General features: G+C 51.4%; 2 protein-coding genes across 6 annotated transcripts; one reads left to right on the top strand and one right to left on the bottom strand.

Moving 5' to 3' along the window:
- Positions 1 to 215: 215 nt before the first annotated feature.
- Positions 216 to 16,757, bottom strand: CEP70 (centrosomal protein 70). 2 transcript variants are annotated; one of them, XM_069982488.1, is made up of 19 exons: positions 16,274 to 16,757; positions 13,402 to 13,441; positions 13,245 to 13,267; positions 11,560 to 11,650; positions 11,298 to 11,421; positions 9,582 to 9,762; positions 9,171 to 9,346; positions 8,743 to 8,802; positions 8,325 to 8,421; positions 6,828 to 6,916; positions 6,495 to 6,572; positions 6,254 to 6,356; positions 5,686 to 5,784; positions 4,840 to 5,010; positions 1,601 to 1,750; positions 1,118 to 1,283; positions 870 to 984; positions 703 to 782; positions 216 to 616 (listed from the first exon to the last, which is right to left on the bottom strand). In XM_069982488.1, the coding sequence occupies exons 2-19, from the start codon at positions 13,415 to 13,417 to the stop codon at positions 552 to 554; spliced, it is 1,884 nt and encodes a 627-aa protein (XP_069838589.1). In that variant the 5' UTR covers positions 13,418 to 13,441; positions 16,274 to 16,757; the 3' UTR covers positions 216 to 551. The 2 variants fall into 2 exon arrangements, with proteins under 2 accessions (XP_069838589.1, XP_069838590.1); XM_069982489.1 differs by lacking the exon at positions 13,402 to 13,441.
- On the top strand, positions 16,524 to 23,024 carry HACD2 (3-hydroxyacyl-CoA dehydratase 2). 4 transcript variants are annotated; one of them, XM_069982493.1, is made up of 8 exons: positions 16,524 to 16,671; positions 18,595 to 18,732; positions 19,004 to 19,121; positions 19,204 to 19,222; positions 19,874 to 19,962; positions 20,050 to 20,171; positions 20,364 to 20,542; positions 21,782 to 23,024. In XM_069982493.1, exons 2-8 carry the CDS (start codon positions 18,611 to 18,613, stop codon positions 21,856 to 21,858), a joined length of 726 nt encoding a protein of 241 aa, XP_069838594.1. In that variant the 5' UTR covers positions 16,524 to 16,671; positions 18,595 to 18,610; the 3' UTR covers positions 21,859 to 23,024. The 4 variants fall into 4 exon arrangements, with proteins under 4 accessions (XP_069838594.1, XP_069838592.1, XP_069838593.1 ...); XM_069982491.1 differs by having other exon boundaries at positions 16,526 to 16,671; positions 18,609 to 18,732; XM_069982492.1 differs by lacking the exon at positions 16,524 to 16,671 and adding an exon at positions 16,700 to 16,723 and having other exon boundaries at positions 18,609 to 18,732.
- Positions 23,025 to 24,004: the final 980 nt, after the last annotated feature.

Here is a 24,004-nt window from a genome sequence, read left to right as displayed (position 1 = left end):
GTCAGAGAATTATCACCATAGAGATGCATAGCTCCACAGAAGAGCTGCACATACACATAGCTCTGCAGAAGTGAAGCGCAGGCGGTATGTCGGAAGGGTTATCACCATGGAGACGCATAGCTCCGCAGAAGAGCTGCACACACATATGAGGAGCCGGAGAATTATCACCATGGAGACGCATAGATCCGCAAAAAAGCTGCACAGGAGCTGGAGAATTCAATTAGAAAGTCATTTTGGTTTTTATTTAAGACACTTTGCGGATTTATAAAAGTAAAATCAGGACGGAGTCGCCATCTTTACGTTATTTTATATGTCTGGATATTGTAGGACATTGTTGCCATTACAGAACTACAGTCCAAGCGTGATCCTCGTGTCCGGGAGACACCGTTCATCCTAGAAGTCCCTCCGCTCCCTACTGCTGAGGTGAGAGGTTGGTGCCACACGCCATGATCTCTAACCTGGGCTCTCTAGTTACAAAAACTACAACTCCCAGCATGCCAGGGCAGTGTACTAGCCGAAAAGTTGGTGGGGTCAGTGATCGACAGCCATCGTCATCGTGCTTCCACATCTTTTAACCTCTGAACCTCGGGCAGAATATCCTCCAAGTGACTGATCTCTAGAAAGACAAGGAAGACGCAGTGAGGCACAAGGGCCGACACTCCATCCGTACCCTGCCCCAGTAATGTAGTCGCTGATACCCACCTAGAATCTCCAGCAGATCTCTTATTAACTCCTCAAATGCTGGAAAGAACTCCTCATGCTCCTGGACCTTGTTTACGATACTGTAGACAATAAATCAGAAAGGGTTAAACACCAAAATATAACACCCCCACACACCCACTAGAATCCAGAGCTGCCCCCTTCCCCACCTGTCTATATCCAGCGTGCCCAGGATCTGCTGCAGTCCATGGCCTCCGCCTTCCTCCAGCTCTCTGCTCAGTCTCCCTACGGCGTTCACTACGGTCCCTGCACTCGCTGTGTCATCTGAGGACAACAGGGTGTGAAGGGTTAATTGTGGGGAGCATGGAGAAAGGGGTTAGTGGGAGGACACCACCTGGAGACCCTAAACAATGGGGGGGGGGAGGTGCTATGTGACTGGGTGCTTTGGACATCTTACCCAGGCCGAGGATGCAGCGCAGGTTCCTCATGGCGTTGGTCATCTCACCCAGCTTGCTGTAGACTTCGTTCATCCGCGGATAGATGCCGCTTATGGACGGGGCATCAAAAAGTTTCTGAAAGTGCGAGATGAGCGCCTGCAGCACGTGGGGGGAGACAGAGGGGCCCTGCGGACAGAGAGAGAGAGAGAGGTAGAAAATCTTACATTCTGAATGCTATAGTCCTGACTCCTGACCCATGAGCCCTAAAAGCCCCAGAACCAGGGTAACACAAAGGTACCTGGACACATGGATGGCTGTCAGGTGTATAAGGCTGAGTCATATGACTCCTATCAGCTGCTATGTAGTATGTCCTCACTAGACTCTTCTCAGTGGTGATTGTTGTGTACACTGACATCTAGTGGCCGCTGTGAATACTGCAGCCATCCTGTCTATAATGAGGGCTCAGAGTCTGTAGGGAGGTTTGGGATCGGCTGGCTCCTCACCTGCTTCCGGTTCTCCTCATCCTCCACCATCGTATCCACCAGAAGGAGAAGTTCCTCCACCCGGACAGCACCACACGTCTCTTCCGTTCTGTCCCCATGCTGGTTAGGTTGCAGCTTTTGTCTGAGCTTAGTCAGTGACCGATGCAGCGCCTACCAGAGAGATAGGCAGATTAATGGCAACAGCATAAAAACTCCACCAGACAAGTTCTCACCAGTGCAAGGCATGTAAGGCAGTTCCGCCATAGTGAATCTCCCTGACGGCTTGGATTACACATTGGGGTAGGGTGATCTTAGTTTGGTGACATTTAAAAGAAGAACTCCGGCCAAAAACTATTTGTCAATATGTTATTTCATAAGCAAAGTTAGACAAATTCATAATCTATATCATAAAAATCAAAGTCTGTCTGTCCTCTATAGACTTCCAAACGCCTGAACCGTTTGACCCCAAATTTGGCACACAGATACATTGGGTGCCCGGGAAGGTTATTGCGAAGGTCCCGTCCCCGCCAGATGTACAGGCGGGGAGGGGGAGGGGAAAGAGCGGTGCCCCATAGAGATGAATGGGAAAATCTCCTCACTGCAAACACAGGTGATATAATTAGCTGCAGCAGACACGGCAGTTGGAGCCTTAGCAACCAATAGGATTACTGCTTTCATTGTCACAGGGAGCAATGGTTGCTAGGGAAGCTGCCTCACAACATCCACAGTAATAACTGGTAGACCCCCTACTCCATCTATACAGTACAGGTATACAGGACCCCCTACTCCATCTATACAGGACATGTATACAGGGCCCCCTACTCCATCTATACAGTACATGTATATACAGGAGCCCCTACTCCATCTATACAGTACATGTATATACAGGAGCCCCTACTCCATCTATACAGAACATGTATATACAGGACCCCCTACTCCATCTATACAGTACATGTATATACAGGACCCCCTACTCCATCTATACAGTACATGTATACAGGGCCCCCTACTCCATCTATACAGTATATGTATATACAGGAGCCCCTACTCCATCTATACAGTACATGTATATACAGGACCCCCTACTCCATCTATACAGTACATGTATACAGGACCCCCTACTCCATCTTTACAGTACATGTATATACAGGGCACTACAAGTATACCAAACTGTAACTGGGTAACATTGCCACACCAGACCTGACCAATACCGCCATACTGTGACTGGATAACACTGCCATACCAGACCTGACCAATACCGCCATACTGTGCTGGATAACACTGTCATACCAGATCTGACCAATACCGCCATACTGTGACTGGATAACACCGCCATACCAGACCTGACCAATACCACCATGCTGTGACTGGATAACACCATCATATCAGACCTGACCAATACTGCCATACTGTGACTGGATAACACCGCTATACCAGACCTGACCAATACCGCCATACCGTGACTGGATAACACCGCCACACCAGACCTGACCAATACCGCCATACTGTGACTGGATAACACCGCCATACCAGACATGACCAATACCGACACACTGTGACTGAATAACACTGCCATACGGGTAAATACAACTCTGCAGGTATACAGGACACTACAGGTATTCAGGACCCCAAAACTATACACTACAGGTACACGGGACCTCCACAAAACTATATACTACAGGTATACAGGACCCCAAACTTTACACTACAGGTATAAAGGACCCCAAAATTATACACTACAGGTATACAGGACCTCCACCAACTATATACTTCAGGTATACAGGACCTCCACCGACTATATACTACAGGTATACAGGACCCCAAAACTATACACTACAGGTATACAGGAACTCCACCAACTATACACTACAGGTATACAGGACCTCAAAACTATACACTACAGGTATACAGGACCTACACCAACTCTATAATACAGGTATACAGCACCTTCACCAACTCTGTACTACAAGTATACAGGACCCCAAATATACTACAGGTATACAGGAACTCCACCAGTTATATGCTACAGGTATATAGGACTATACAAACTATACACTACAGGTATACAGGACCTCCACCAACTGTATACTATAGTTATACAGGACCCTCAAACTATTCACTACAGGTATACAGGACCCCCGAACTATATACTACAGGTATACAAGACCTCCACCAATTATACACTACAGGTATCCAGGACCCTCAAACTATAAACTACAGGTATACAAGACCTCCACCAACTATACATTACAGGTATACAGCACCAACTATATACTACAGGTATATAGGACCCAACTATACAGCACCAACTATACTACAGGTATATAGGACCCCAAACTATACACTACCGGTATACAGGACCTCAAAACTATACATTACAAGTATACAGGACCTACACCAACTCTATAATACAGGTATACAGCACCTTCACCAACTCTATACTACAAGTATACAGGACCCCAAATATACTACACGTATACAGGAACTCCACCAGCTATATACTACAGGTATATAGGACCCCAAACTATACACTACAGGTATACAGGACCTCCACCAACTCTATACTATAGTTATACAGGACCCTGAAACTATTCACTACAGGTATACAAGACCTCCACCAATTATACACTACAGGTATCCAGGACCCTCAAACTATAAACTACAGGTATACAAGACCTCCACCAACTATACATTACAGGTATACAGCACCAACTATATACTAGAGGTATACAGGACCCCCGAACTATACAGTACAGGTATACAGGACCTTCACCAACTGTACACTGCAGGTATACAGGACCTCCCTCAACTATACACTACAGGTATACAGCCCCCCAACTATGCACTACAGATATGCGAGACCCCTAAAAACTATACATTGTGGGTATACAGAACCCCTCCAACTATGCACTACAGGTATACACTAATTCCACTGATTGACTCAGATGAAACAATACCTTTAGCTTGGCCTTCTGGGCACCTTAGAACAAATCTAATTAACACACTGAGACTTTATACCCGGGCAGCGCCGGGTACATTTTCTAGTATACACTAATTATGGGAAATGCACATATAGTGTTATTTTCCTCAATTTACTAGATCAGGCAGACTTCAATTTCTCTCCATTCCTGTGCTCTCTGCTTAAAATTCAACTACACACTATAGAAGTGGGCTCTTGTGTTGTAATATCTGTCTACTGAGGGAACAGGTTCTTATAGGACGTAATTTTGGAGCTGGGGGCCCCCGGTAATCCCACCTACCTGCAGGGACAGTAACTGTCCGGCCCACAGCTCTATGGTCGGAAGCAGATGCAGGAAGGCCGACTCGTCCGTGGTCGCTGAACCTCCATTCTCCTGGAGCCGGGAGCTGTGCTTATAAAGTAGTGGAGGGGCCCGGGGACCGCAGAGCACAGCACTGATATCTGACAGGATCTGAAAGAGATGCTCACTCATCACGGCTGGGTCACAGCACCAGCACGGCGCTCACTCATCACGGCTGGGTCACAGCACCAGCACGGCGCTCACTCATCACGGCTGGGTCACAGCACCAGCACGGCGCTCACTCATCACGGCTGGGTCACAGCACCAGCACGGCGCTCACTCATCACGGCTGGGTCACAGCACCAGCACGGCGCTCACTCATCATGGCTGGGTCACAGCACCAGCATACAACTCCTAGGAAGCCAAGTAATATGGGAAGGCTACAGAGGTCAGTGCAGAACACATTCTAATTGTTAACGATTAACAATCTCAAACGACCGCTATTGTGAAAGGCCTGAAAACGTTCACTCATTTCTATGAAGTGATAATCGTTACTTATGATCGCTATTGCGTTCGTATCTATTGCGAACGACCGAACCATGTATTATTCAATGCGAACGATTTGATTTGCGAACGAGCAACGATAAAAATAGGTCCAGGTCTTATAAAGCGATCAACGATTTCTCGTTCGGTCGTTAATCGTTAACTGCATTTCAACCGAACGATTATCGTTTAGATTCGAACGATTTAAAGATAATCTGAACGATAATCGTCCGGTGGAATAGGGCCCTAAACCTGGATCCCACGCGGCTGCGCTCGGCACGTTCATTCTCTCAGGTTTGTTACCTTGTGCAGCTTAGAACAGGTCTTTGCTTCTCTGAATTTTGATGCAGCGACTGGAAGGAGACTCTTCAGATCCTGAACTCCGAGCTCCCTACAGATGTTCTATAGCAAAACAGGAGAACAACATGGAGGAGGCTGACACTGCATTAAGGGGATGGGGGAGGGAGGGACCACTCATAGGATTATACAGTATAATGTCCACAAAACTGATCCCGAGTTACATCCTGTATTATACCCCAGAGCTGCACTCACTATTCTGCTGGTGAGGTCACTGTGTACATACATTACTGATCCTGAGTTACATCCTGTATTATACCCCAGAGCTGCACTCACTATTCTGCTGGTGGGGTCACTGTGTACATACATTACATTACTGATCCTAAGTTACATCCAGCATTATGCCCCAGAGCTGCACTCATTATTGTGCTGGTGAGGTCACTGTGTACTCAGGTCTATGTGTAGACTGTATAGAGGTGAAGATGGGGGGGGGGGGGGTCACTTAGCTATAGAGACAATGGATGTATTAGATGGGACAGCAATGTTTGGGGTAAATACTGTATCCTGTGGATACCTGTAAGAGCCGCTGACATTTGCCATCTGACAAAAGCTCCACCCCCAGGATGTCATCTCTTTCAGGCTCCGCCTCTTCCTTCTCTCGGGTTACACCTCTGCACCTGAACCATAAAAGAATCAGGTAAGAAAAAAATGGCAGCAAAAAGAAAACAAGAACTAGATTACAGCGGGTTACACTGTGTCCCTCTCCTGCCGTACGGAGCGGACGTAACGCTGAGGGCGGAGCCGCACATCCTCACCGGAGATTATTCTGGGTGAGAATCTTCTCCATCTTCCTCATCTGCTGCTTGTAGGTTCTGAATTCTCTGACTGACGGTCTAATGTGGAGGGAACAGACATGTGGTCAGGTCTGAAGGGCAGGGAGGGCTGCTGTCTGATCCTGGGAGTCACACACAACAGGACGATCTACAGCCATCACATAGGAAGCAGCTGAACAGGGTGGGGTGCTGCCTAATTCTGGGGGCTCATACACAGGACAATGAGCTGCAGCCATCACACTGATCTATATAAAACCTCTCCGCTCCCTGGCCTGACAAGTGAGACCTCATGTACATGTACACATCCACACGTACCTGGCCTCCATCTCCTCCTTCAGCTGCCCGTTCTCCCGCAGCAGCTGCTCTTCCTTCCTGTGAGCGTCTCGTATCTGCTCCTGATAAGACTGAGAGAGAACAGGGTCAGAGGTTACAGCGCTCCATGTGTTGGGCCCAGCTGACCCCGGACAGTACTGAATGCCTCCACTCCCGTGCATCACGCAGTCCCCGATCCTCCGCCCCCCGCCCGTCACACAGTCCCCAATTCTCCGGCCGTCACACAGTCCAAATCCTCCACCCCCGCCCGTCACACAGTCCCAATCCTCCGCCCCGCCCGTCACACAGTCCCAATCCTCCGCCCCCGCCCGTCACACAGTCCCCAATTCTCCGGCCATCACACAGTCCCAATCCTCTGCCCCCGCCCGTCACACAGTCCCCAATCCTCCGCCCTGCCCATCACACAGTCCCAATCCTCCGCCCCCGCCCATCACACAGTCCCAATCCTCCGCCCCCGCCCGTCACACAGTCCCAATCCCCCGGCCCCAGCCTGTCACACAGTCCCCAATTCTCCGGCCGTCACACAGTCCCAATCCTCCGCCCCCGCCCGTCACACAGTCCCAATCCTCCGCCCCCGCCCGTCACACAGTCCCAATCCCCCGGCCCCAGCCTGTCACACAGTCCCCAATTCTCCGCCCGTCACACAGTCCCAATCCTCCGCCCCCGCCCGTCACACAGTCCCCAATTCTCCGGCCGTCACACAGTCCCAATCCTCCGCCCCCGCCCGTCACACAGTCCCAATCCTCCGCCCCCGCCCGTCACACAGTCCCAATCCTCCGCCCCCGCCCGTCACACAGTCCCAATCCTCCGCCCGTCACACAGTCCCAATCCTCCGCCCTGCCCATCACACAGTCCCAATCCTCCGCCCCCGCCTGTCACACAGTCCCCAATTCTCCGGCCGTCACACAGTCCCAATCCTCCGCCCCCGCCCGTCACACAGTCCCCAATTCTCCGGCCCCGCCCGTCACACAGTCCCAATCCTCCGCCCTGCCCATCACACAGTCCCAATCCTCTGCCCTGACCATCACAGTCCCAATCCTCCGCCCCCGCCCGTCACACAGTCCCAATCCTCCGCCCCCGCCCGTCACACAGTCCCAATCCTCCGCCCTGCCCATCACACAGTCCCAATCCTCCGCCCCCGCCCATCACACAGTCCCAATCCTCCGCCCCCGCCCGTCACACAGTCCCAATCCTCCGCCCCCGCCCGTCACACAGTCCCAATCCTCCGCCCCCGCCCGTCACACAGTCCCCAATCCTCCGCCCTGCCGATCACACAGTCCCAATCCTCCGCCCCCGCCCATCACACAGTCCCAATCCTCCGCCCCAGCCCGTCACACAGTCCCAATCCTCCGCCCCCGCCCGTCACACAGTCCCAATCCTCCGCCCCCGCCCGTCACACAGTCCCCAATCCTCCGCCCTGCCCATCACACAGTCCCAATCCTCCGCCCCACCGCCCGTCACACAGTCCCCTGGTCTCACCTTGATCAGGGCTTTATAATTGGGGGTGGCGTCCAGGTCCAGGGAACCTTCTGAGTGACTTCTCTCCAGGACCGGACCCTCAGAGGACTCATATTTCCTGCAAGTAACAAATCCAGGAGACACAGATGAGAGCACAACCCAGTCTGGATGACCTATAGCAGGTGGGTGTAGATCAGGGGTCTCCCCTCCAGGACCACCTATTATTATTACCTCCCCTCCATAGAGAATCACATCATGGATTTATTTTAGAGCTGCGGCAGACAGGTAAGCAATGCTATGATGTCATCTCCCATCCTCCTTGTGTCTCATCAGACGCTCACACCCTGAACCCTAACATCCCTATATCAATAGCCGCAATGAGAGGGGTTGTCCAGGATCTGATTTTAGCAGATACATCGGCCTCCGGAGCAGCACTCACCTGATCTCATCCTGCAGCTTCTTCACCCGGCGCTCATACCCATCAATGAGATCCAGAATCCTGTAAGATCAGAATAGAATAAGGGAAGAAGCTAGAGAGAAGTCCAATCATCCTCCAAGACCACACTGTGTGATCAAGGGTTATACCAGGGGAGTGGACGGATCTATGCCAAGAAGCTGAGATATGGGGAGCTGTTGGGCGGGAGGTTAGCCAGGCAGGGACCACTCTGCTTGTGGAGCTGCAGGTTCAGAGCTCAGTGGACGTTCCCTGTGAAGCTTCTATCAATGATATAGCTCAGGGTTCCCCCTTAAGCACTACAACTCTCAGCATGCCTTGTTAGCGGATAATGGTTACATGCACATCATTTCCTTCTCACTTACACAGACGTGGATGATGGGGGTGGTAGTGGTGGTCAATGTCACACTTACTGCTGGTCCAGGTGGCTGTTCTCCTGCGGCTGCCGCTTCATCAGACGCAGGAAGGTCTTCCTCCTGTTCTCCAGCCTCTTCTCCTCTGCAGCTGCCGCCTGGGAGAGACGCTTCCTCAGCTCTGCTATGCGGCGTTCCTGCTCCCGCAGCTTCTCCTGGTGCTTCTGACAATGTTCCTGAGAGGAGGCGACAGACTCCATGATAAAATGTTTAATGCATCTGGCCCCCAAGGTATCCAGTGTGTGACAGGACCCAGAAGCCTCCAGGACCTCCCTGATCTGTACTGACAGAGGCCATCACTGGCACCACAGTAGCTGCAGATGTGTACAGAGTCCAGTCCTGCCTGCACACACTGCAGCGTACACCTATAGATGTGTGACCGTATACAGCGAGCGATCCGCGTGTACTCACATGTGCCACCTCCTTCTCCTTCAGTAAACCCTTCACCTCGCTCTGCTGCTGCTGCATCTTACAGATAAAGTCGTCCTCCAGGTCCCGGATTTTGGTTTTGACGCTGTCCAGAATCCGCTGCAATTCATCGGCCCTCTGCTCCTGACGGCCGGCTCTGTCCTGCTGCATCCGGACGTCATCTCTGCAGAAGACAAGAGAAAAAGTTGAGCCCAGTGTACATGTGTATGAAGGAGGAATAGCTGAGCCCAGTGTACATGTGTATGGGGGAGGAGGAGGAATAGCTGAGCGCAGTGTACATGTGTATGGAGGAGGAGGAATAGCTGAGCCCAGTGTACATGTGTATGGGGGAGGCGGAGGAATAGCTGAGCCCAGTGTACATGTGTATGGAGGAGGAGGAGGAATAGCTGAGCCCAGTGTACATGTGTATGGGGGAGGCGGAGGAATAGCTGAGCCCAGTGTACATGTGTATGGAGGAGGAGGAGGAATAGCTGAGCCCAGTGTACATGTGTATGGAGGAGGAGGAGGAATAGCTGAGCCCAGTGTACATGTGTATGGAGGAGGAGGAATAGCTGAGCCCAGTGTACATGTGTATGGAGGAGGAGGAGGAATAGCTGAGCCCAGTGTACATGTGTATGGAGGAGGAGGAATAGGTGAGCCCAGTGTACATGTGTATGGGGGAGGAGGAGGAATAGCTGAGCCCAGTGTACATGTGTATGGGGGAGGAGGAGGAATAGCTGAGCCCAGTGTACATGTGTATGGAGGAGGAGGAGGAATAGCTTAGCCCAGTGTACATGTGTATGGGGGAGGAGGAATAGCTTAGACCAGTGTACATGTGTATGGGGGAGGAGGAGGAGGAGGAGGAGGAATGTCTGAGCCCAGTGTATATGTGTATGGGGGAGGAGGAATAGCTGAGCCCAGTGTACATGTGTATAGTGGAAGGAGGAGGAAGAATAGCTGAGCCCAGTGTACATATGTAAAGGGGAAGAAGGAGGTGGAGGAAGAATAGCTGAGCCCAGTGTACATGTGTATGGAGGAGGAGGAATAGGTGAGCCCAGTGTACATGTGTATGGGGGAGGAGGAGGAATAGCTGAGCCCAGTGTACATGTGTATGGGAGAAGGAGGAGGAATAGCTGAACCCGGTGTACATGTGTATGGAGGAGGAGGAATAGGTGAGCCCAGTGTACATGTGTATGGGAGAAGGAGGAATAGCTGAGCCCAGTGTACATGTGTATGGGGGAGGAGGAGGAATAGCTGAGCCCAGTGTACATGTGTATGGGGGAGGAGGAGGAATAGCTGAGCCCAGTGTACATGTGTATGGGAGAAGGAGGAATAGCTGAGCCCGGTGTACATGTGTATGGGGGAGGAGGAGGAATAGCTGAGCCCAGTGTACATGTGTATGGGGGAGGGGGGAGAAATAGCTGTGCCCAGTGTACATGTGTATGGGGGAGGAGGAGGAATAGCTGTGCCCAGTGTACATGTGTATGGGGGAGGAGGAGGAATAGCTGAGCCCAGTGTACATGTGTATAGGGGAGGAGGAGGAATAGCTGAGCCCAGTGTACATGTGTATGGAAGAAGGAGGAATAGCTGAGCCCAGTTTACATGTGTATGGGAGGGGGGAGGAGGAATAGCTGAGCCCGGTGTACATGTGTATGGGGGAGGAGGAGGAATAGCTGAGCCCGGTGTACATGTGTATACAGTATAGCACGGCAGTCTTACTTGAGTTGGTTGTTGGACTGGATGAGGCCGTGGATCAGGTTCTGACGTCTCTCTGTATCTTCCACAAGTGATTTAATGGCTGATCTGAGCGCCAGTGACGCCTGGGAGTCTAGGGTCACTCCTCCTAGATAGAGAGAACGAACTGAGAACATTAGAAGGTGGAAGACCCTGCATCCCCCAGTATAAACCTCTCATCACATGTGGATCCAGTGTTAGGTCTGCAGAGACCACCACATTTCACACATCACATAGACGCCATTACCCAACAGGTCGTCCCTCGGAGACACGCACACTGCCGAACAGCCATGACGCTTCAGGATCTTATTGATATCCTCCCATCCTGACAGCTCTGCCTGCAGCGAGATAGAGAAAATGGCTCAGACAACTCCACACACAACAGGTGCCGCACCACAGAAGACCGGATCCACACACAACAGGTGCCGCACCATAGGAGACTGGATCCACACACACTGCCATAGAAGACATTCATTAAAGCAACTCTGTACCCACAATCGGTCCCCCCCCCTTCAAACCACTTGTACCTTGGGATAGCTGCTTTTAATCCAAGATCTGTCCTGGGGTCCGTTCGGCAGGGGATGCAGTTATTGTCCTAAAAAACAACTTTTAATCCGGCAGCGCTGTGTCTAACGGCCGGGGCTTACATCTGTATATGCACTAGGCTGGCACACCCTCTCCGTCCCTCTTCCCCACCCTCCTCATTAGCACTTGTTTAGCCCGGCACATGGGCTGGATCGTTAATACACCAGTGCAAAGCTCAAACAGCAGTAAATGTTCCTGGATCATTCCTAATGATGAGGAGGGTGGGGAGGAAGGACGGAGAGGGTGTGCCAGCCTAATGCATATACAAATGTAAGCCCCGGCCGTTAGACACAGCACTTCAGAATTAAAAGTTGTTTTTAGGAGAATAACTGCATCACCTGCCGAACGGACCCCAGGACAGATCTTGGATTAAAAGCAGCTATCCGACAAGTGGTTGGGGGGGGGACAGATTGTGGGTACAGAGTCGCTTTAAGGTGAGTGGGGTGGAGTTGTAATACCACACACACCCTGAGGAAAGGGGTGGCGCTTAGGGCGTGTGCACACTACGGAATTGCCGCGTATTCCCTCGCCCATCCCCGCACGCGGCAGCGCGCATTTCCGCCCGTGCCATATTCTGTGCACGGGCGGATTCCGCGTTCCGTCGAAAGAATTGACATGTTACTTCTTTCGGCGGAACGCGTAATCCGCCCGTGCATAGAATAGTGTCTATGGCAGGGGCGGAAATGTGCGCCACCGCGTGCGGGGATGAGCGACGGAATACGTCGCGGGTAAGACGCGGCAATTCTGTAGTGTGCACGCGCCCTTACTTTGAAAAAAAACAGCCATCTATTTGTAATCCTGGATAACCCCCTTTAATACACTCCTCAGCAAGGAAACTGCAACACGAGCTCCAGTCTGTGATATGGGGAGGGGGCTTTAGTGATATATAAGGCATAGAGAGCACACAATCTTATCCCAAACTGAGAGTCAGATCCCTTGAAGGGGAGACTGGCCTACACATCTATACACATGTAGGCCGAGGTCTCAGCGCTGTTCAGGGTTACGTGTCCATGTCGGTGTGAGACAAGTGATGAAGTAGACACATTATTGGTCACAATTGCTGATCCAGAGGATTTGCTGCTGATCCTGTGAGTTCTATAATTCCAGGACATCTTGGTGTTGCAGGGTTAATGCTGAGGAGCGTATCTGCGGGGGACATCTCTGCCAGGAGCCCCCCAACAGTAATATCATCAACCTTCTCCTCTCACCGCTCCAACATCATTCACACAGAAAGGACAGGACAAAGTGGCGTGGGGGCGCGGCTGGTCAGCTGTATGGGAGAGGCTGGACCCCCCCTCTCAGGCCCCCGCCATGCTGATGATGGATCCCTGCTGGTTACTGACTTACCATAGAGGAAACCTCATCAGCGTCTGCAAGAGAAACAAGACAGAGGGATGAAGGAGCATAGAACTACAAGCAGAAGGTTATAGGGGGGAGTGGGGGCCCGGGGCGAGCACTACACCCCATCATCTTCTCCACAACATTCCCCCTATGGGGTCCTCACCTGCCAAGCGGCTCATGTCCCCTCCCCCGAGCAGAGGAACCTGGAGGGAAGAAAGAGCATTACCCCAAATACACATATTTACCTACCATATATCACACCCCAACATCATACTACACCCCCAGTTATCATACTGCACCCCCAATCTACCACATATCACATCCCAACATCATACTACACCCCCAGTTATCATACTGCACCCCCAATCTACCACATATCACATCCCAACATCATACTGCACCCTCAGTCTACCACATATCACCCCCCAACATCATACTGCACCCTCAGTCTACCACATATCCCACCCCATCATACTGTACCCCCAATCTACCACATATCACACCCCAACATCATACTGCACCCCCAGTCTACCACATATCACCCCCCAACATCATACTGCACCCCCAGTTATCATACTACACCCCCAATCTACCACATATCACACCCCAACATCATACTGCACCCTCAGTCTACCACATATCACACCCCAACATCATACTGCACCCTCAGTTTACCACATATCACCCCCCAACATCATACTACACCCCCAGTCTACCACATATCACACCCCAACATCATACTGCACCCCCAGTCTACCACATATCACACCCCAACATCATACTACACCCCCAGTCTACCACATATCACACCCCAACATCATACTACACCCCCAGTCTACCACATATCACCCCCAACATCATACTGCACCTTCAGTCTACCACATATCACCCCCAACATCATACTGCACCCCCAGTTATCATACTGCACCCCCAATCTACCACATATCACACCCCATCATACTGCACCCCCAATCTACCACATATCACACCCCAACATCATACTGCACCCTCAGTCTACCACATATCACCCCCCAACATCATACTGCACCCCCAGTTATCATACTGCACCCCCAATCTACCACATATCACACCCCAACATCATACTGCACCCTCAGTCTACCACATATCACACCCCAACATCATACTGCACCCTCAGTCTACCACATATCACACCCCAACATCATACTGCACCCCCAATCTACCACATATCACCCCCCAACATCATACTGCACCCCAAATCTACCACATATCACACCCCAACATCATACTGCACCCTCAGTCTACCACATATCACACCCCAACATCATACTACACCCCCAGTTATCATACTGCACCCCCCACATATCACCCCCCCAACTAAGGATGGTCCGAACCTGCCGAGGTTACGGTTTGTATGAACCTGAACGCTCGGCATCAGATTCCCGCTGTCTGCCCGCTCCGTGGAGAGGGTGGATACAGCGGGAGGAACGCCTGGAAAACAGCCTATGGCTATGGCTGTATCCCAGTTTTCCAGGCGTTCCTCCCGCTGTATCCACCCTATCCACGGAGCGGGCAGACAGCGGGAATCTGATGCCGAGTGTTCAGGTTCATACAAACCCGAACCAGGTTCAGACCATCCCTGCCCCCAACAACATACTGCACCCCCAATCTACCACATATCACCCCCCCCAACATCATACTGCACCCCCAATCTACCACATATCACACCGCCCAACATCATACTGCACCCCCCAATCTATCACATATCACCCCCCCCAACATCATACTGCACCCCCCAATCTATCACATATCACCCCCCCAACATCATACTGCACCCCCCAATCTATCACATATCACCCCCCCAACATCATACTGCACCCCCCAATCTATCACATATCACCCCCCAACATCATACTGCACCCCCCAATCTATCACATATCACCCCCCCAACATCATACTGCACCCCCAATCTACCACATATCACCCCCCCAACATCATACTGCACCCCCAATCTACCACATATCACCCCCCCAACATCATACTGCACCCCCCAAACATCATACTGCACCCCCCAATCTATCACATATCACATCCCAACATCATACTGCACCCCCCAATCTATCACATATCACATCCCAACATCATACTGCACCCCCCAATCTATCACATATCACCCCCCCAACATCATACTGCACCCCCCAATCTATCACATATCACCCCCCCAACATCATACTGCACCCCCAATCTACCACATATCACCCCCCCAACATCATACTGCACCCCCAATCTACCACATATCACCCCCCCAACATCATACTGCACCCCCAATCTACCACATATCACCCCCCCAACATCATACTGCACCCCCCAATCACATATCACACCGCCCAACATCATACTGCACCCCCAATCTACCACATATGAAACCCATAATCATTACATACCCCAAACTGCAACATATCACACCCCATACTGACACCCCATTCACCAATATATCATTACCCATCATCAAACTGCACCCCACCCCAACATCCATTAAAGGGGTAGTTCATCCAAAACATTTTTTTTTTTTTTTCAAATCAACTGGTGCCAGAGATTTATAAAATACTTCTATTCAAAAATCTCCAGTCTTCCAATACTCATCATCTGCTGTATGTCCTGCAGGAAGTGGTGTATTCTCTCCAGTCTGACACAGTGCTCTCTGCTGCCACCTCTGTCCATGTCAGGAACTGTCCAGAGCAGCAGCAAATCCTCATAGAAAACCTCTCCTGCTCTGGACAGTTCCTGACATGGACAGAGGTGGCAGCAGAGAGCAGTGTGTCAGACTGGAGAAAATTCACCACTTCCTGCAGGACAAACAGCAGCTGATAAGTACTGTAAGACTGGAGATTTTTTTAATAGAAGTTTATAACAAAGCTCTGGCATTTTCCAAGACCAGTTTCCAACCACCCCCCTAATTACAATATATCATACAGCCTCACCACACCTCACTCTATACCATGCCCCACACCCATTCATTACACTGCTCCCTGCTATAGCCACACGTTTCTGCTCACCCCCGTTTATGGGTCTTGCTGTCTTCCAGTCCGATCACACTGGACGCTTCTATGTTCCGGGAAGGGGCAGTTTCCTCTACAGACGGTTTAAATTCAGCCGCTTTAGTTTTGATGGTTTCTCTCCCGGCTTCCGTCCGTTTCCAAGGAGACGTCAATCGAATTGCCAGCAAAGGGCGGGGCCAAAGCGGAGGATTCTGACAGTTGATTGGTTGTAGAGAGACAGGTGACTCCGCTTTTTATCAGTGACCGTTGAACATGTTGTCAACCAAACTCGTTTTAACCCTTTTATTGCTCCGCCCCCAACGGCTTCTCGTCAAATCAGCGAGGAGCGTGTGACCTGTCACTGTCAGCAGGGTTGGCTGCGGCGCTTGGACCGTGTGACAGAGCGGCCCGGACAGGTGAGGGAGTCCCGGGAAGCGGACAATGGGAACCGGTGGGGAGGGGGCGGCGGTATGTATCCTCCAGGGGGACCGGAGAGAGAACGGGCAGGACAATGCAGGGAATGGTGAGGGATGGCCGGGCACACGGAGAGCTTCACCGACACCTGCAGCCGGTGGAGACGCCATCCGGTGTATACGGGAGATAACGTACAGGACGTTATATATGGAGAGAGATAATGTACAGGGGGCCGCGTATATATATAATGTACAGGAGGCCGCGTATATATATAATGTACAGGAGGCCGCGTATATATATAATGTACAGGACGTTATATACTGTATATAGAGAGAGGCCGCATATACGTAATGTACAGGGGGCCGCGTATATATATAATGTACAGGGGGCCGCGTATACGTAATGTACAGGGGGCCGCGTATATATATAATGTACAGGACGTTATATACTGTATATAGAGAGAGGCCGCATATACGTAATGTACAGGGGGCCGCGTATATATATAATGTACAGGGGGCCGCGTATACGTAATGTACAGGGGGCCGCGTATATATATAATGTACAGGGGGCCGCGTATATATATAATGTACAGGGGGCCGCGTATAGGTAGTGTACAGGGGGCCGCGTATATATATAATGTACAGGAGGCCGCGTATATATATAATGTACAGGAGGCCGCGTATATATATAATGTACAGGACGTTATATACTGTATATAGAGAGAGAGGCCACGTATATATATAATGTACAGGGGGCCGCGTATATATATAATGTACAGGAGGCCGCGTATATATATAATGTACAGGAGGCCGCGTATATATATAATGTACAGGACGTTATATACTGTATATAGAGAGAGAGGCCACGTATATATATAATGTACAGGGGGCCGCGTATATATATAATGTACAGGAGGCCGCGTATATATATAATGTACAGGGGGCTGTGTATAGGTAATGTACAGGGGGCCGCGTATATATATAATGTACAGGGGGCCGCGTATATATATAATGTACAGGGGGCCGCGTATATATATAATGTACAGGGGGCCGCGTATATATATAATGTACAGGGGGCCGCGTATAGGTAATGTACAGGGGGCCGCGTATATATATAATTTACAGGACGTTATATACTGTATGTAGAGAGAGAGGCCGCGTATAGGTAACGTGCAGGGGGCCGCGTATAGGTAACGTACAGGGGGCCGCGCATATATATAATGTACAGGACGTTATATACTGTATATAGAGAGGCCGCGTATAGGTAACGTGCAGGGGGCCGCGCATAGGTAACGTACAGGGGGCCGCGTATATATATAATGTACAGGACGTTATATACTGTATATAGAGAGGCCGCGTATAGGTAACGTACAGGGGGCCGCGTATAGGTAACGTACAGGGGGCCGCGTATATATATAATGTACAGGACGTTATATACTGTATATAGAGAGAGAGGCCGCATATAGGTAACGTGCAGGGGGCCGCGCATAGGTAACGTACAGGGGGCCGCGTATATATATAATGTACAGGACGTTATATACTGTATATAGAGAGGCCGCGTATAGTTAACGTACAGGGGGCCGCGTATAGGTAACGTACAGGGGGCCGCGTATATATATAATGTACAGGACGTTATATACTGTATATAGAGAGGCCGCGTATAGGTAACGTGCAGGGGGCCGCGCATAGGTAACGTGCAGGGGGCCGGTCACCTCCTCCGCTATCTCTCCGCTCCGGCCGCTGCCATATTACAGTGTGCGCCGCCTCTTCTCCTTATCAGCCGCCCTGACCTCCATACTGCAGCATAGTGATTACAGCTCCGGGGGATAATACAGGATCAGTCATGTATGTACACAGTGACCCCACCAGCAGAATAGTGAGTGCAGCTCTGGAGTATAATACAGGATCAGTAATGTATGTACACAGTCTCTCTCTTACAGCTATGGCGAGCCCGACGTCTGGGAGCAGCAGGTCTATGGAGAATGGCAGTCAGAGGAAGAGGAGGGGTCCCGGAGCTTTTGCCACTGCCTATCTGGTCATCTACAATGTGATAATGACGGCCGGGTGAGTGGCTCCAGGGGTGTGTATTGGGGTGACTGGTTCCTGTGGTGATGTTGGGGGATGTGTAAGTAATATAGGGGCCCCCGGGGTGCGGGACTGGTTCTGTACTCGCCATCATCTGATGTTATGTTTATGATGCGTCATCACCCTGCAGCGTCTCAGATGATCTGCAGCCCCCCAGGCCATGACCTTTGCCCCCCAGGAATTATTTAGTCACATGGGGATGATTGGTATATACTGTATACACTGAGCGGCTGTGCTCTGTGCCCGGCAGGTGGCTGGTCATAGCGGTGGGCTTGGTGCGCACGTATCTCGCCAAGGGCAGTTACCACAATCTCTACTACTCCATAGAGCGGCCCCTGAAGTTCTTCCAGACGGGAGCGCTGCTGGAGGTAATGGCCGCTGCCCGTGCTCTGTGTGACTATAGTCTATGGGAGTTGCTGCATAGTGACACTGCTGTCTTTGTGTTTGCAGATTGTACATTGTGCACTGGGTAAGTGACTGGTGGACGTCCATAGCGGCCGTGTCAGTGTGTGACCGCCGGGCAGTAAGTTACAGAGAGATGCCGGTTGTGGGCATCATACGGACCCCAGCCTCTATACATACACCACACGGACCCCAGCCTCTATACATACACCACACGGACCCCAGCCTCTATACATACACCACACGGACCCCAGCCTCTATACATACACCACACGGACCCCAGCCTCTATACATACACCACACGGACCCCAGCCTCTATACATACACCACACGGACCCCAGCCTCTATACATACACCACACGGACCCCAGCCTCTATACATGCACCACACGGACCCCAGCCTCTATACATACACCACACGGACCCCAGCCTCTGTATATACACCACACGGACCCCAGCCTCTGTATATACACCACACGGACCCCAGCCTCTGTATATACACCACACGGACCCCAGCCTCTGTATATACACCACACGGACCCCAGCCTCTGTATATACACCACACGGACCCCAGCCTCTGTATATACACCACACGGACCCCAGCCTCTGTATATACACCACACGGACCCCAGCCTCTGTATACACACATACATACAATATATATATATAATATTTATATTTATTCCGGCCCCACTGACGCTCGGTCTCTGCTCTTCCAGGTATCGTGCCGTCCTCTGTGGTCCTCACAGCCTTTCAGGTTTTGTCTCGGGTGTTCCTGACCTGGGCCGTCACACACAGCGTGAGAGAGGTAATTCTCTGCCACGGGTCGTCTTAAAGGGATTTTTTACTGGACAGATGTGAGGAGGAAGGGGTTAATCTCCTGTTCACTTTTCAGGTGCAGAACGAGGACTCTGTCCTGCTGTTTGTTGTTGCCTGGACAATCACTGAGATTATCCGCTACTCGTTTTATACCTTCAGTCTCCTAAACCACCTGCCGTACATCATCAAGTGGGCCAGGTGAGTGCGGGCATGGGGTATCCCCGCTGAGGTGATGGGTATCAGAGGGGGCAGACACTGTCATTACTAACAGCCCCTCCTGTGTGTATGGACCCCCGGCTACGCAGCAGATCTTCCCCCACAATAAATATGTACAACTTGCAGACAGGCTGGCGGCCATGACAGTGGATCTGTGCTGTGTTTGCTTCTCAGGTACACCCTCTTCATTGTCTTATACCCCATGGGAGTAGCAGGAGAATTACTCACCATCTATGCTGCACTGCCCTACGTCAAGCAGACTGCATTATACTCCATCAGCCTGCCCAACAAATACAACTTCTCGTTTCATTACTACACCTTCCTCATCCTCGTCATGGTGTCCTACATCCCCAGTGAGTATCCAACAGTGTCATCACCACCTTTTATCATATGTGACTGCTGATATACAAGACAGAACTTCTGATATATACCAGCTGCCGCCCCGCTGACTGCTGAGATATACCAGCTGCCGCCCCGCTGACTGCTGATATATACCAGCTGCCACCCGCTGACTGCTGATATACCAGCTGCCACCCCACCGACTGCTGATATACAAGACAGAACTGCTGATATACCAGCTGCCACCTTACTTACTGCTGATATATACCAGCTGCCGCCCCGCTGACTGCTAATATACCAGCTGCCGCCCCGCTGACTGCTGATATACAAGCTGCCATCCCACCGACTGCTGATATACAAGACAGAACTGCTGATATATACCAGCTGCCGCCCCGCTGACTGCTGATATACAAGCTGCCATCCCACCGACTGCTGACATATACCAGCTGCCGCCCCGCTGACTGCTGCGATATACCAGCTGCCGCCCCGCTGACTGCTGCGATATACCAGCTGCCGCCCCGCTGACTGCTGCGATATACCAGCTGCCGCCCCGCTGACTGCTGCGATATACCTGCTGCCGCCCCGCTGACTGCTGCGATATACCAGCTGCCGCCCCGCTGACTGCTGCGATATACCAGCTGCCGCCCCGCTGACTGCTGCGATATACCAGCTGCCGCCCCGCTGACTGCTGCGATATACCAGCTGCCGCCCCGCTGACTGCTGCGATATACCTGCTGCCGCCCCGCTGACTGCTGCGATATACCAGCTGCCGCCCCGCTGACTGCTGCCATATAACAGCTGCCACCCCGCTGACTGCTGACATATTCAAGCTCCCATCCCATAGACTGCTGATATATGCCAGCTGCCGCCCCGCTGACTGCTGAGATATAATAGCTGCCGCCCCGCTGACTGCTGACATATAACAGCTGCCGCCTATAGGTCTATGAGCAGCCTACTCCAGCGGGGGTGGGGTCTCCATTCCATACAGGTCTATGAGCGGCCTCCTCCAGCGGGGGTGGGGTCTCCATTCTATACAGGTCTATGAGCAGCCTCCTCCAGGGGGGGTGGGGTCTCCATTCCATACAGGTCTATGAGCGGCCTCCTCTAGCAGGGGTGGGAGTTCCTGGTCTATACATGTTTGTGGGCAGCCTCCTCCAGCAGGGGTGGGGTCTCCAGTCCATCTGTGCCTATTGGCGGCCTCCTCCAGCGTCCCTCTGCTCTCCACGTTCACCAGTCTTCTCTTTTCTCTGCAGTTTTCCCGCAGTTATACTTCCACATGCTTCACCAGCGAAGGAAAGTTCTTCACGTCGAGCGCAAGAAGTCCGATTAACCCCGCGTCCCGTCGTCTTCTCCTCCTTTTTTTCTTTTGACTTTTTCTTTTTGTTTTTTTTTTCCCCCTAAAACTTCTAGAACCCCCAATGCTGCAGTCTTTTTGAGTGCGCCCTTTCCCATGAGAATGCTGGATGAGGTAAATGCCTGCAGGGATGGCGTGTTTACATACTAACCTCGGCCACTACCCAGCATGCACTAGGACTGTCGCGGCTGACTCGCCTTCTTTTATACTACTAAATGCTTGAGTCTGGTTCAGCAGCCGCTCTGAGCTGGAGCCTCCATGGCGCGGGATGTTGTGTTGCTGCATGCACAGTGGACTTGGGTTGATGGGGGGGGGGGGGGAGGTAGTGGTGGAAGCTGATATATTGGGGAAGGGGGTACCCCAACTTCTGGTACAATCTCATTGGAGCCTCTTCTAAACCTGCACTGGAATCTGCCTCAGGTCTGCACCCCTCCAGCTGTGACCACCGTACCTCAGCGCCAGCCCTCCAGGGCAAAGGCAGTGCCTACAGGAGGGGGCGCTGTTCTATCAACTGACACGTATGAACCTGCAGCCTTTATCCCTCCCCCATGTATAGGGCTGGGGGTCTTATCGGCCCACCAGAACCTTGCTTACCTTCTAGCACTCAGGGAGGAGTATTACTGCCCCATCACCTACAGCTCTGACCTACTCCGACCACTGACAGGTACAACAATCAAGTGACAACACTAGATGGCGCTGTGCCTCTTGTGTCCTGTACAGCAGTAATGGCAAACCTTCCGCCCTCCAGCTGTTGCAAAACTACAATTCCCATCATGCATGGACAGCCAAAGCATGATGGGAATTGTAGTTTTGCAACAGCTGGAGGGTGGAAGGTTTGCCATCCCTGCTGTACAATATGTGAGGGAGATGCCTTTGTGGCTGTGACTGCACAACAGGGGGAGGGGCCACATCCGTAATTTCCCGATCCAGTAGAAATCTCCAGAGTTAACGGTACTAGTCCTCTATGGGCCGGAGCGCTGCCGGCGTTAACCCCTAAGTGGCCATATCCCGGCTTCCTCTGCATGTAGAGCGGTATGATGGAGTCGGATCATGTTTACACTCAGCGTCTCGTGCTTGATATAATAACTTTGCAGACGTTTCTACTGACGAGGCCACAACCAGTAAAGGTTTTGTGAAATTTTCATCGTGTGTGGGTCTTTTTTTTTTTTTTTCTTGCCTGGGACCCCTGTTACACTGTCCAGCGCTCCCTCCTGGCTGTGGTCATGCCTGGTACTGCAGCACTGGGTCAGCGCTATTGGAATGGGACCATGGATGAGATGTGAGTGGTGACTGGCTGCTACGTAAGAGACATGATAATGGGGCTATCCCAAGAGCTACATGATGGATGACTGATCAGTGGGGGTCTGACCACTGGGGGAACGGAGGTCTGTTGTGGTGCTTGGTTACTTCTCATACTGCAGGGAAAGGGAGTCTGTGGCCCTCCAGCTGCTACCAAACTACAAACTAGGGGCTACAGCTTCCCTTATCCTACTCATTTGAACGTCTGAAAATCCAGCAGTCCCATAGACAGTGAATGGAGCCTGCACCCTCCACGATCAGTGTGGCCCCCAATAAGCTGTTGAGTTCCCCTTTAAGGTCCTTAGTAGAGGCTGTAGCTCTCAGCGCAGAGGGACCTTTGTACTGGGAAAGTTGATGGCAGTAATCTCTGTGGAGCTCCAGACAGCACCTCCTCCTCCTCTGCAGGGATTTGTCATGATTTTAACCCCTTTATATCTATGGCGCAGTGCCAGGCTATGTGCACATAGACTATTTCAACAATTTTTATTTACTTTTTGCATTTTAAAAAAATTTTAGGGTACTCCAGCCAGGACCCCTTTTTTGGCAGTGGGTAAGAACAATAACATCCACTCCCTCCCTGGCTGCAGCGCTCCGGTCCGGTTGTTACATGGCAGGCCAGTCTAGTCTCGGCAGCAGGTGGGGCACTAGAGCCAGGGAGGTAAATGGATGATTTTGTTTATCCACCCCCTCCTTGGCATTAAAAAGGGGCCCGGCTGGAGTACTCCTTTAGGCTGGGTTCACACACAGTATATTTCAGGCAGTATTTGGTCCTCATAGCAACCAAAACCAGGAGTGGATTAAAAAAGACAAAGGATCTGTTCAC

This window comes from Dendropsophus ebraccatus, chromosome 9 (genome assembly GCF_027789765.1).
Source record: "Dendropsophus ebraccatus isolate aDenEbr1 chromosome 9, aDenEbr1.pat, whole genome shotgun sequence".
NCBI lineage: Eukaryota > Metazoa > Chordata > Amphibia > Anura > Hylidae > Dendropsophus > Dendropsophus ebraccatus.
The sequence above is the reverse complement of the archived record's forward strand: the minus strand, read 5'-3'. Positions and strand labels throughout refer to the sequence as shown.